General features: G+C 43.9%; 1 protein-coding gene across 5 annotated transcripts in view; it reads right to left on the reverse strand.

Moving 5' to 3' along the window:
• Positions 1 to 13,423, reverse strand: part of ANKRD12 (ankyrin repeat domain 12) — a 323,283-nt gene that overhangs the window by 105,920 nt on the left and 203,940 nt on the right. For 3 of the 5 annotated variants that reach the window (XM_063923476.1, XM_063923479.1, XM_063923481.1), the window contains one exon: positions 546 to 614. The exons of 1 other annotated variant lie outside the window; for it this stretch is intronic. In XM_063923476.1, the coding sequence (XP_063779546.1) occupies positions 546 to 614 (69 nt within the window). The remainder of the gene's footprint in view (positions 1 to 545; positions 615 to 13,423) is intronic. One more of the 5 variants, XM_063923477.1, reaches the window with a different exon arrangement.

A 13,423-nucleotide genomic window follows, 5' to 3' on the forward strand; every position in this document is an offset into this window, starting at 1 on the left:
TGGTTGCTATGGGCAACATCTCCTTTCCTAAAAACCCACACTTTAGTAAATACACCCCGCATTATGCACACAGTGGACTTTTGTTAGTAGTATATTCTTCTGGACACTACCCATATATGTACTTTAGTACCTTTATTTTTTCTCTATTACCATTCAGCAATATAGCCAAGGTGTCACCTATTCAAAATTAATATATTGTGTTTTTTTAAATATTACGCAGCATCTTCAGAACTACTTTTTGAATGCCTACAATTAGCAATAACACAAAATGGTCCAAATACACAAACTTAGAGAGTAAGAAATACAGCGTGAAAATGATCTTGAATAGATTTTTTTTTGTTTTTTTTTTTACATATACTAGTCAACATTTTGGTAATCCTATGACTATTCCTTAAAGAAAAAACTGTTCAGTTTATTGCTTCTTAGAGGATTGAGCTATAGGTGCGATCGCTGTACAGACAAACACAGACCCCACAAATGTCAGGAGTTGCTTGAGAGATGATTATGTTTTACATGCTGGAATACAAACGTACAGTCAATTTTACCTGCATATGTGCTGTAAGAAGGAGTTAATCGCTCACCCCAGTTTTCACTTGTATGTCCTGCTTCAGAATCTACAGGGTTTAAAGGCACAGAAAAAAAGGGAAGAAGGAAACAAGTAAAGTAGAGGACAGTGATAGCATAAGAAGAAAAGTGTAGGACACCCCACCTTCTGAGGGAAAACTACTGCTCAATAAAAATAGGGTTTTCATTAATATCTGTTTTTGGGTTACCCACAGTGACAATCGGCCCACAAATGCTATTTATTTTGTGTGCATTATGTAACAATTTTGCACATGCAGTCCTACAAAATTACTACAATACAAATACTTATTGGCGCGAGTGGATAATAATATACAGATAATGATAATAAATGACTCAATTGCGATAAGCCCCAGAGACTTATCTGTACGGGTCTCAATTTATAGAGTTAAATAAAAAACAAAAAAGGGTCTCGCTAGAGAGTCAATAATTAATATTAAGAATGTTATGAATTGCTGGTGGTTCAAATTAATACATATTTATTTCACACATATTAAGCAATAAAAATGCTCATTTCTGCAGTACAAGTAAAAACCAATAGTGAATACAAGTAATATTAAAAGTAGCAATATAATTATAGTAACTGGATCTGCTAAATAAGTTTGCAACTCAGTATGTGCATTTATCTTTTAGCTCATGTGAAATTGCAGTCCAGAAAATATAGCTGGAGACACATGGATATTGAACTAATTTATTGCGGAGTTAATTAGCCACTAAGGTCCATACAGCCGCTGTAAATGTAGGGAATACATTCCAACAATATATTCTATTTTACAAGTTCACCGGATGAGCTTTATCCCAGATAAGCGCACTTGATGGATATTGTTGCTGCTGGGAGCCGCTACTCACTCTATCCCTGCTGTCTGGGACCCTTTGGTAGGTATGAGGAGACAGTGATTCCCAAGCATTCTCGGGTGATGTACCTGTGTTTAGCGGCAGCCGTGTATAAGCGCAGCAGCTGGCTCCGGCCAATTAGCGGCCACACAGGGAGCGAAAGATGATTCCGGCTTGCGAAGACCAGGTGCGGGAGCCGTGACCGGTGAATTGATATTGGATGGTGGCTTGTATTGTAGTGTCCGATTCTCCAGCTAGTACAGGGAGTCCTAGACGCGTTTCGTCACTTCCTGTGACTTTCTCGATAGGCAATCCCGGACAGCAGGGATAGAGTGAGTAGCGGCTCCCAGCAGCAACAATATCCATCAAGTGCGCTGGTCTGTGATAAAGATCATCTGGTGAACTTGTAAAATAGAGTATATTGTTGGAATTTATTCCCTACATTTACAGCGGCTGTATGGACCTTAGCAGCTAATTAACTCCGCAACAAATTAGTTCAATATCCATTTGTCTCCAGCTATATTTTCTGGACTGCAATATCACAGGAGATAAAAGTTACATGCACATACTGAGTTGCAAACGTATTTAGCAGATCCAGTTACTATAATTTTATTGCTACTTTTAATATTGTTACTTGTATCCACTATTGGTTTTCACTTGTACTGCAGAAAATAGCATTTTTATTGCTTAATATGTGTGAAATAAATATGTACAGTATTATTTTGAACCACCGGCAATTCATAACAGTCTTAAAATTAATTATTGACTTTCTAGAGCGGCCCTTTTTTGTTTTTTAGTTCTACAAAATTACTACATCATGTTTTTCTGTTCATTATCTATATCATAGCATTGCAATGGTTAAACCAGGCACAACCACATGATACAGAGTTCTAGAAACCACTATTCTTGTAAAATGACGATCAATGCTGCTGTACAATCAAACAAATGCAATCCAAATGTGACATAATTTGAATAAAAGCAAAGTCTTAATCATTGCACAGTGAAAAGCGGTTTTGTTTACTGTCCGGCTATAAAATGACAACATAATATACAGAGCACAGGAGGCCTTCACTGTGCAACCCTTGGGCTGTTTAAACTAGGATTTCAACAATCCTCCATAAGTCAGTGACATAAGGATTGAGTTAGTAGTACTACAATAATAAAATTACAGCTGTACATTCAAGAAACTAGATCTAGGTTTTGGCTGCAGACATTTGGCATACTTTGACTTTGCCATTACAGCCCCATTTTCTAGATTTTTACATGCATCAAGCAATATCTGTTTGCACTTAAGTACTTTGTAAACTACCTTGAAGATTCTTGTGAGGAATATATTTAAAAGTATGGTCCAGCTTAAGATAACACCCGCATAAAAGATCCCATAACATTTGGGGGAGGCTGGGTTCCTCCTCAATGGTGCCCCCTAACTAGTACCAAAACTCAGGAGAAGCATGAACAGAAAATGACCAGCTCGTGACTGCACTGGATGGGAGCTTCACTCAATGTGACACTGGATGGACAAGAGCCACCGTCATTCCAATCTGCTGCAGTATTTAATCCACCGTTCCTAACCTTACTGCTTGAATAACTTGGTCAGGCTACAGGCTTCCAGTAATGCTTGGCCTGCGCACATCCTTTCCATCTCACAGTGCACTGGAGTGGGGTGTGGAGAACGTATAATTAAAGTTTCTTGCCCCAACAATTTTAGTTAATAAATATTACAAATTATCATCATCATCAAGGATACTAATAAAGAAAGCACAATTCCTCCGCCTTGTGAATACAGGACTGGCCTGGGGAGCAGACTTTGTAAAATCAGAAAACACTTTCACATACACAAAAAAAACATAAAAACAAAATATAACTACAGTCAACTACAAAAATAAATGTTAAAATCCCTTCTTGTCCTAAAGTAATGGGATCTAAGATTTATTAGTTGTCGAATAGCTAAAAGTTCATCTGAAGAAATAATTAAGAAGCCATCAGGGCTTGTTTTCAATTTATGATCAAAATTTATCTGGATACATACATTTTATTTGTCCATTCCATATGAACAAGTGTTATAGGGACTAATGATCCATATGGCTGCAGTAAGTTCCCTAGTATTTGAGAAATGTCAAGCAAAATGAATACCTGCTTTCCATAGAGTATAGAAGCTATGCAAGTCAGGCAGTGGGGCAGCACGGTCGGTGTAATGGTTAGCATTACTGCCTTACAGCACTGATGTCATGGGTTCAATTCCCATGGGTTCATATACTCCATGTGCTTGCGTGGGTTTCATCCGGGTACTCCCGTTTCCTCCCACAATCCAAAACCCTGTAAGGTTAATTGGCTCCACACAAAATTAACCGTAGTGTGAATGTATGTGCATGCACATGTGGTAGGGAATATAGATTGTAAGCTCCACTCGGGCAGGGACTGATGTGAATGGGCAAATATTCTCTGTGAAGTGCTGCTGCAATTGTGTGTGCTATATAAATAACAAATGCTTGCTGAGAGTAGTAGTAGTAGTTATAGAAGCAGTAGTCGTGCTTTTCCCCCCCAAGTAGGAACACTACAGAAGTGTCCTCATACATCTAGTGAATAAGATGCACAAGCAGATTATGCGGATTAAAATTATATGTGGCATGCCTATATTCTGTGTGCATCTGTGGCTGTAACTGCATATGAAATGGTACGTTACAGTGATTTCTAGGAAAACACTGTAGCGTAGCATTTTGTATGCAGATACAGCCACGGCCGCACACAGAGTATAGATATGCCACATATTTTAAACAGCATAATCTGCTTGTGCATCCTAATTACATGGTTTTGCGGAAAAACGCATTTTAATGGGAAAAAAAAAAATCGCACAAAAAGACACTTGGCGCTACAGAGTCATGCCACGGCATGGCGTGACTAAAAAGGCTGTTTAATGTGCTAGGAGGCTAGATGCATGTGGATTTATATTCTGCCAATTTACCCCATTTGCAGCAATACTGAAGAACACAAATTTCTCATACGTCCTAGAGGATGCTGGGGTCCACTTCAGTACCATGGGGTATAGACGGTTCCGCAGGAGCCATGGGCACTAAGACTTTTCAAAGGTGTGAACTGGCTCCTCCCTCTATGCCCCTCCTCCAGACCTCAGTTTTAGAAATGTGCCCAGGCAGACTGGATGCACTCCAGAGGAGCTCTACTGAGTTTCTCTGAAAAGACTTGTGTTAGGTTTTTTATTTTCAGGGAGAACTGCTGGCAACAGTCTCCCTGCTTCGTGGTACTGAGGGGGCAGAAGTAGGAACCAACTTCCTAAAGAGTTTCATGGCTCTGCTTCTGGCTGACAGGACACCATTAGCTCCTGAAGGGAACTGAATGCTAGACGTGCCTAGATGCTCACTCCCACAGTACGCCGTCAACCCCCTCACAGAGCCAGAAGTCAGAAGACAGGTGAGTGTTAGAAAATAGATCTTCAATCAAGAAAGTGACGGGTAAAGGTACCGCGCGGCTGGCCCGCCATGTTGCCCACACATACACAGGCACTACAGGGTGCAGGGCGCGGGGGCGCCCTGGGCAGCATGAAACCTATGGAAACTGGCATAAATAAGGGGCATAAGTTGCTGAGGCACAGTCCTGCCCCCGCCAGTATAAAAAAATTACCTCATAAATCCTGAGGAGAAACACACCATTGAAGAGTGGAGCTTCCTCCTCAGCGCCATTTTCCCTCTCTCCTGAGGCTGCAGAGACAACGCTGGTCCTCCTCCACTACTGAACAAGTATCAGGGTGCAAAACAGGGGGGGCCACAGTGAATTTGGTGCTATATAATTGTGTGATTTGCATTATGAAAGCGCTGCATGTCAGTGGGCATTTTGTGTTCACAGACATTGTGTTACTGGCACTGGGTTGTGAACTGGCAAATCCTATCTGTGTCCCTCTGACAGATTTTACTGTGGGTCTGTCCCCTATAAGTCCCGGAGTGTCTGTGGTGTGGTTGTGACCGTGTGTGACATGTCTGTGGCAGGGAACTCTGTGGAGACATGTTAGGGACACAGAGGTGTAATATGACACCAAGAGCCTGACTGGGTGAAAGGTTACATGATAGTGTGAATCATATCAGTAAGAGGTTGGACTGAATCTCATACAGAAAACTGAATTTAATCTGTTGAAGATGTGATTTTTAATAGTTCTGCCTTTCATCCACAGGGACCCCTCTGGGTCACATACAAACAAGTAGTACAAACTGATACCGACACGGACTCTGATTCCTGTGTCGACACTAGTGATTCCAGGGGAATAGGTCCTAAGTTAGCAAAAAGCATTCAAAACATGTTTTAGCTATAAAAGAGGTGTTAGAAGATACGAAGCCCCCTCTTTTACCACAAGGAGAGGGTTTACTTTAGTAAAGAAGTAATGTAAATTTCCCTCCACCTCAGGAGTTGAACAGTCTCTTGGAGGGAGTCTGATTTAACCTGAAAAGAAATTTCAGATTCCCAAAAGGAATTCAGGCAGCTTACCTTTTTCCAAAAGCTGGGAGTCACCCCGCATTTTAGACAGGGCCCTGTCATAAAAGAGAAAAGGTGTTTCTCCCTGCGCCTGGAATGGCTTCACTTAAGGAGCAGACAGACCGCAAGTGAGTGAGGTGATCTATTGATGTGGCCAATGGGACACTACTCAGGCCTACCATTGTCTGTGAGTGGGTGAGTAGGGCTATTGAAAAGTGGTCAGAAAACTTGTCATAAGACACTGACACAATAGATGGAGACGAGATACTCCTAACGTTAGGTCATATCAAAGATGCTGCTGCGTACGTACTAGAAACCATGAAATATATACGTTATGGTAAGAACTTACCGTTGATAACGTGATTTCTCTTATGTCCACAGGTATCCACAGGATAACATTGGAATATTGTCGAGCGGCAGCGAAAATGGCACCAACACAGTCACGAGCTTTCTGGCCTCCCAGGATGCATTGGGGCCTCCACTATATAGTCCCGCCCACTGACTCAGTCAGATCAGTTCTTTCCACAGCGATTTTAGGCAGGAACATTAGGTAGAGACCTGTACAGGCGATAAGAACACACATGCACACCCTTCCATACAAGAAGAAAGAGGTTTAGTGATTGTCTAGATCCTCATATCAGATGCGTCAGGGTGGGATCCCTGTGGACATAAGAGAAATCACGTTATCAACGGTAAGTTCTTACCATAACGTATATTTCTCTGGCTGGGTCCACAGGATTATCCACAGGATAACACTGGGATTCCCAAAGCCATTTTAGTGGTGGGGATGCTCCTGATTGCACAGGAGGACCTTTCGCCCGAAGTCTGCGTCATGAGAGGCAAAAGTATCCAAGGCATAATGTCTGATGAATGTGTTTATGGAAGACCATGTGGCTGCCCTACATATCTGTTCTGCTGAAGCACCCTGCTGTGCTGCCCAAGAAGGACCTACCTTACGTGTAGAGTGTGCAGAGACATTAGCCGGAATAGGGAGATCTGCATGAGAATAAGCTTCTGATATTACCATTCGGAATCATCTCGCCAGCGTCTGTTTACTAGCAGGCCAACCTCTCCTATGGAATCCGTAGAGGATGAAGAGAGAATCTGTTTTCCTGATGGCACTAGTACGATCTATGTAGATCCTTAAAGCCCGGACCACATCCAGCGACGCTTCTCCCGCAGATAGTCCCGATATCTGAAAAGCTGGGACTACAATTTCTTCATTCAGGTGAAGATAGCTAGATCTCGTTCTGAGAACTGCTCTGTCTGGAAAAAAACTTAGGAAAGGAGACTTACATGATAATGCTCCTAAATCTGATACTCATCTGGCTGACGCCATTGCCAGTAAAAAAAGAACTTTAACCGTTAACCACTTAAGATCTGCTCTCTCAAGTGGTTCAAACAAAAGACCCGGGAGAAATTTAAGAACTAAATTCAAATCCCAGGGAGCTGCAGGAGGAACAAATGGAGGTTGAATATGTACTACTCCTTGGAAAAATGTACGTACATCCTGTAAAGCAGCAATCTTCTGCTGAAACCATACAGTCAACGCCGAGACTTGCACCCTCAAGGAAGCAACTTTCAACCCTTTATCCAATCCTGCCTGAAGGAAATCCAAAATCCTAGCTACTTTAAAAGATCTCGGATTGTAATTTTTTCCAGTACACCAGTGAATATAGGCTTGCCATATTCTATGATACACACGGGCCGAAGAAGGATTTCTTGCTCTAAGCATGGTTTGGATTACTTGTTTCGAAAATCCTTTAGCCTCTAAGATAGAGGTTTCAACAGCCACGCCGTCAAAGATAGGCGATCCAGATGACTGTGATAACAAGGACCCTGCATTAACAGATCTGGACGTTGAGGGAGCAGTATCGGTGCTTCCACGGACATTCTAAACAGATCTGTGTACCAATGCCTTCTTGGCCAAGCTGAAGCTATTAGAATAATTGCTCCTTTTGCCTGTTTTATCTTTCTCACAACTCTGGGTAACAGAGATATCGGAGGGAACAGATATGCCAGCTGAAACCTCCATTCTACTGACAGTGCGTCTACCAGGACCGCTCCTGGGTCCCTTGTTCTTGATCCGTACCTTGGAACCTTGTTGTTTAGACGAGACGCCATAAGGTCTATCTCCGGTAGACCCCATCTGTTCACCAGTGTCTGAAACACTTCCGGGTGTAGTGCCCATTCGGTTTCCTGAATGGTGTGCCGACTGAGAAAATCCGCTTCCCAATTTAGTACACCCGGGACAAATACTGCTGACAATGATGGGAGATGGAGTACCGCCCATCTTAGAATGGGAGTTACTTCCTCCATCAGACTCTTGCTGTGAGTTTCTCCTTGATGATTGAGGTATGCTACTGCCGTCGCATTGTCTGAGCGGATCTGGACTGGTCTTCCTTGTAGATTGTCCTTTGCCTGAACTAGAGCCAAGTAAACGGCCCTTATCTCCAACAGATTTATCGGCAGGCGACTTTCCCTTGCGGTTCATTTTCCCTGGAACCATAGGCTTCCGAGTACCGCCCCCCAGCCTTGCAGGCTAGCATCTGTTGTCAGGACTTCCCACTCTTTTATCCAAAAGGGTCTCCCCTTGTTTAAATGGTCTGTCTGTAGCCACCACGCTAGAGACCTTTTTACCTTTACTGGAATCTTTATCGTCTGCTTCTTTATCGTTTGATGATTTCCGTTCCATTTGGTCAAAATCAGGTGCTGCAATGGTCTGGAGTGGAATTGCGCATATTCCACCATGTCGAAGGTTGATACCATCAGACCCAACAGTCGCATCGCTGCATGGACTGACATTGTCTGGGCTTGCAACGCTTCCTGAGCCATGACCTGCACTTTGACTATCTTTTTCTCTGGCAAGAGAACTTTCTGTAGGTCTGAATCCAATATGGCCCCCAAATGAACCATCCGCTGTGACTGATTCAGAGACGACTTCTCCCAATTTATGAGCCACCCGTGTCTCTGTAAACAAACTATCGTCTGTTGAAAATGGCTCAACAGTAAATCTTGCGGTGTGCTAAGATTAACAGGTCGTCGAGGTATGGGAATATTCTTATCCCCTGCTTGCGCAGACAAGCTGCCATAACCACCATGATCTTGGTAAACACCCTGGGTGCTGTAGCTAGCCCGAAAGGTAGAGCTTGGAACTGGAAATGTTCCTGGAGGATGGCAAACCTGAGGTAACACTGATGGATGTGATAGTGCTATAGGCACATGTAGGTCAGCATCCCGTACATCCAGAGATACCATGTAATCTCCCGGTTCCATAGCCAACATTATGGAGCGTAACGTCTCCATGTAGAACTTCGGGATCCATATGTATTTGTTCAACATTTTCGGATTTAGAATCGGTCGATATGACCCATTTGGTTTCTGGATTAGAAATAGATTGAAGTAATATCCCTGTCCCTTTTGTGATGGAGGTACTGGGACAATCACACCTGACTGCAGTAATTTTTGGACTGCTTCTTGCAGGGCATTGGCCTTCGACTCTATACGAGACGGGCTGGTGGAAAAAAATCTTTGAGGAGGCTGCCTCCTGAACGGGAACCCATACCCCTGAGATACTACCTTCTGCACCCAGGCATCTGCTGTTGACTGTTGCCATATGTGTGCAAATTGAAGGAGTCGGCCCCCAACCCTGGAATCCTCCAGGCGGAGGCCCGTCTCTTCAGGCTGAGGGATTCTGTTCAGGTTTGGAAGCTGGCTTTTTGCTAGCCCACTGCTTCCTACCCCTGGACTTAAACTGGGGTTGTTTGGGCTCCTCTTTTGCTTTCGCTTTGCTTTGCCAACGAAAAGAGCAACATTTTAAACCCTTGGACTTAGGGTGATAGGTAGCCGGAAATCTGACCTTTTTCGATTCAGCCTCTGATTCTAGGATATCCGATATAGGTTTTCCAAATAATATATTACCCACAAAAGGCAATGCTTCCAATTCGTTCTTGGACTCCGCATCTGCCTTCCAGGTCCGTAGCCAAACTGCTCTGCGAGCGACTACTGTCAAGGCTGAAGCTTTAGAAGCAACTGTGCCTACATCAATTGCTGCTTCTTCCACATACTGGGCAGATTGTCTTAAACGGCAAAAACGATCCTCTTGCTCCCTAGTAGGAGAAGAGATGTCATTCTCTAGTTCCTCTATCCATTCGCCCATTGCCTTTGCTACCCAGGCCGAAGCCATAGCAGGTCTTACCACTGCTCCTACTAGAGAAAAAATATTTTTCAGCAGGCTCTCTACCCTTCTATCTGTGACATCATTCAATGAGGTAGATGACAGTAGTAAAGCAGATTTATGCACGAGTCGCAGAACATGTGCATCTACTTTTGGAGGAACTTCTCTTTTCGAACAATCCACAGCAGGAAATGGATAATAAGAATCCCATCTCTTAGGAATCTTATACTTTTTACTGGGCGCTGCCCAAGACTCATCCATCATTTCCGTCAGCTCATCCGACGCTGGAAATTCAGCTTTCACTGATTTTGTTCGTTTAAATACAGGTGCTTTTGCTTTTAACGCCGTCTTGGCTGGCTCTTCCAAAGAAAGCACAGCTTTCACGGCATTAATAAGTTCAGCTACATCTTCTGAACTAAAGCTCTGCGACTGATCATCATACGGAGTTGAATCTATTGTTTCCTCATCATCATCCGATGTATCATCTTGTGTAGTCTGCCACACAAACGTATCTGTCTTAGTCTTACCTGCCCCTTGGTTGCTTGTAGAGGCTACTGGAACCAAACCATAGGAAGGGAGCTGCATGTATGGGTTCATAGTATAACCTAACCCTTGAGGTGGTGCTATCGGAGCTAACCTGTCCGCTATTGAAGACAGAGTCTTTGCGAACATATTCCATGGTGGCTCTGTTGGTGGTTGAACCAACTCCTGTTTTTTACTTCGCTGAAAAGCAAAACAGTTTGCACACAAACCCTCATAAGTGATCAATTGATTCATATCAATTACCCCTGACTTACAAGATAAGCATGTTAGGGCTATAGGAGTGATTGATAAATTCTCCTCATCACTTTTGCAGCTCACAGACATGGTATTAACCTGTTATCGACTACACAATTTGTGACTGAAGAACACCCTATATGTCAGTATATAGAGGTGAGATCAATCTGACCACAGTGCACCTGATTTGAGGGTCAGAACAGGAATGACATTACATAGAAAAGTCAGCACACATACTAGCAGTCAGTCACATGTTAAAAGCATTAGACATTGTCATATGAGAATACAACCTCCAAAACAACTTATACATAAGTAGGAAAATTGTACTTCTGTTTTAAATGGTTCTATTTTCAACATAACATGCAGAAAACACAGTAATATACAGGTCTCATATGCAATAGGTACTAAAAATTAACAATGCATACTAAGAAGTAGAGAGAATTTCTAGTACTGTATACCCTGCCTCCAGAGAGCGGGATACAGGGAGACTCACCACACTTCCATATCCAAGCAAATACGCTCGTAAGACGCTGAGTGGATTCAGACGCTACTGGTGTACACTGCCGCTCTTGATAACGGACACGGACGCTGAGCGACTTCCACGTGTATGCAGACGCTAAGGCCTGCAACTTGGTCTGGGCGGGTTTATATCCAGTGTACACAACCGCAGCGTCTAAGCTGCGACCGAGTACCCTCGTGGTAGCGTCTGAGCCGGAAGTGAGGTCATTTAGTTCATGAAACGAGAGACACGCGGGAACTGGCCATGAACTCGGAGGAGGGACGGCCAGGAGAGAGTCTGAATCCCCCCGTTGACTCGCGGCCTCTACCTAGTCCTGGCGCCTATGATCCCCAGAGCGTAACGCTGTCACACTCGAGATGTTCGGCGCATCAACACTGTTTGTAGTCTCCACCAAAACAGTGTAGCTGTGTCCTGACCCCTCTATCAAGAGGAAGTCCACAGCCTGGTTACTTCTGCTGGAGCTGCTAGAACATCCGACACAGACGCCCGTCGAGACAGCACTGATACCCGAAGGTAAGCGTTGTTGCGACCCGGTGGGGAGTTGTTGGAGCGACTCTTTCTAATATGCGTTTAAGACGCTGTTAAGAGAAGTTGCTCTAAAAAAACATTATAGTAAGTCTATAAAAATAAAGTAATGAAAACTTGAGGCTGCTTTCACAGCAGCCCTGTGACCATGCGGCTTCCTGCCGCACCAAGCAAAAAACTGATCTGACTGAGTCAGTGGGCGGGACTATATAGTGGAGGCCCCAATGCATCCTGGGAGGCCAGAAAGCTTGTGACCGTGTTGGTGCCATTTTCGCTGTTGCTCGACAATATCCCAATGTTATCCTGTGGATAATCCTGTGGACCCAGCCAGAGAAATATTGGTTTCTTGGGATCAAGAACCGCTACCATGGCAGTATCGGCTCGGAGGGCGTTGTGGATTCGCCAGTGGAATGCTGATGCAGATTCCAAAAGAAAAATGGAGGCTCTCCCGTATAAAGGTGAGGCCTTGTTTGGTGATGTTAGTCTCGGCGGCTACCGCAGAGACTAGCCTTATACTCCTACACCGGCGAAAAAGACACATCACTCTCACATACAGTCCTTTCTGCCCAACAAATACAAAAAGGCCAAAGGTTCCCCCTTTTTTGCAGGTAGGGGAAGAGGAAAAGGAAAGAAATCCGCAGCGTCTTCCGGATCGCAGGAGCAGAAGTCCACCCCTGCTTCTGCCAAATCTGCAGCATAATGCTGCGGCTACCTTGCGGGAGTCCACTCGGGTGGGAGCACGTCTGAAACTTTTCAGCCAAATCTGGATTCAATCGGGCCTGGACCAATGGGTCTTACAAATAGTGTCCCATGGGTACAAACTAGAGTTTCAAGACGTCCCCCCATGCCGATTTTTCAAATCGACCTTGTCAGCTTCTCTTCCGGGAAGAGAGGCAGTAACTACGGCAATTCAAAAATTATGTCAGGATCAGGTCATTGTCCTGGTACCCCTGGCACAGTAAGGAGAAGGTTTTTTATTCAAGCCTCTTCGTAGCTCCGAAGCCGGACGGCTCGATCAGACCGATTTTAAACCTGAAAAATCTGAATCTCTACCTGAAAAGGTTCAAGTTCAAGATGGAATCCCTGAGGGTAGTGATTTCCAGTCTGGGAGAGGGGGACTTCATGGTGTCAGTAGACATAACATAAGATTTTAAACCTACCGGTAAATCTTTTTCTCCTAGTCCGTAGAGGATGCTGGGGACTCCGTAAGGACCATGGGGTATAGACGGGCTCCGCAGGAGACATGGGCACTATAAAGAACTTTTAGTATGGGTGTGCACTGGCTCATCCATCTATGCCCCTCCTCCAGACCTCAGTTAGAGAACTGTGCCCAGAGGAGATGGACAATATGAGGAAATTATTTTGTTAATCTAAGGGCAAGATTCATACCAGCCCACACAAATCATACCATATAACCTGGAATACACGCAACCGGTTAACAGTATGAACAAAAAACAGTACCAGTCAAAGACCAATTCCTACTGTAACATAACCCTTATGAAAGCAACAACTTTGCAGATGCAGTCCGC

This window comes from Pseudophryne corroboree, chromosome 5 (genome assembly GCF_028390025.1).
Source record: "Pseudophryne corroboree isolate aPseCor3 chromosome 5, aPseCor3.hap2, whole genome shotgun sequence".
NCBI lineage: Eukaryota > Metazoa > Chordata > Amphibia > Anura > Myobatrachidae > Pseudophryne > Pseudophryne corroboree.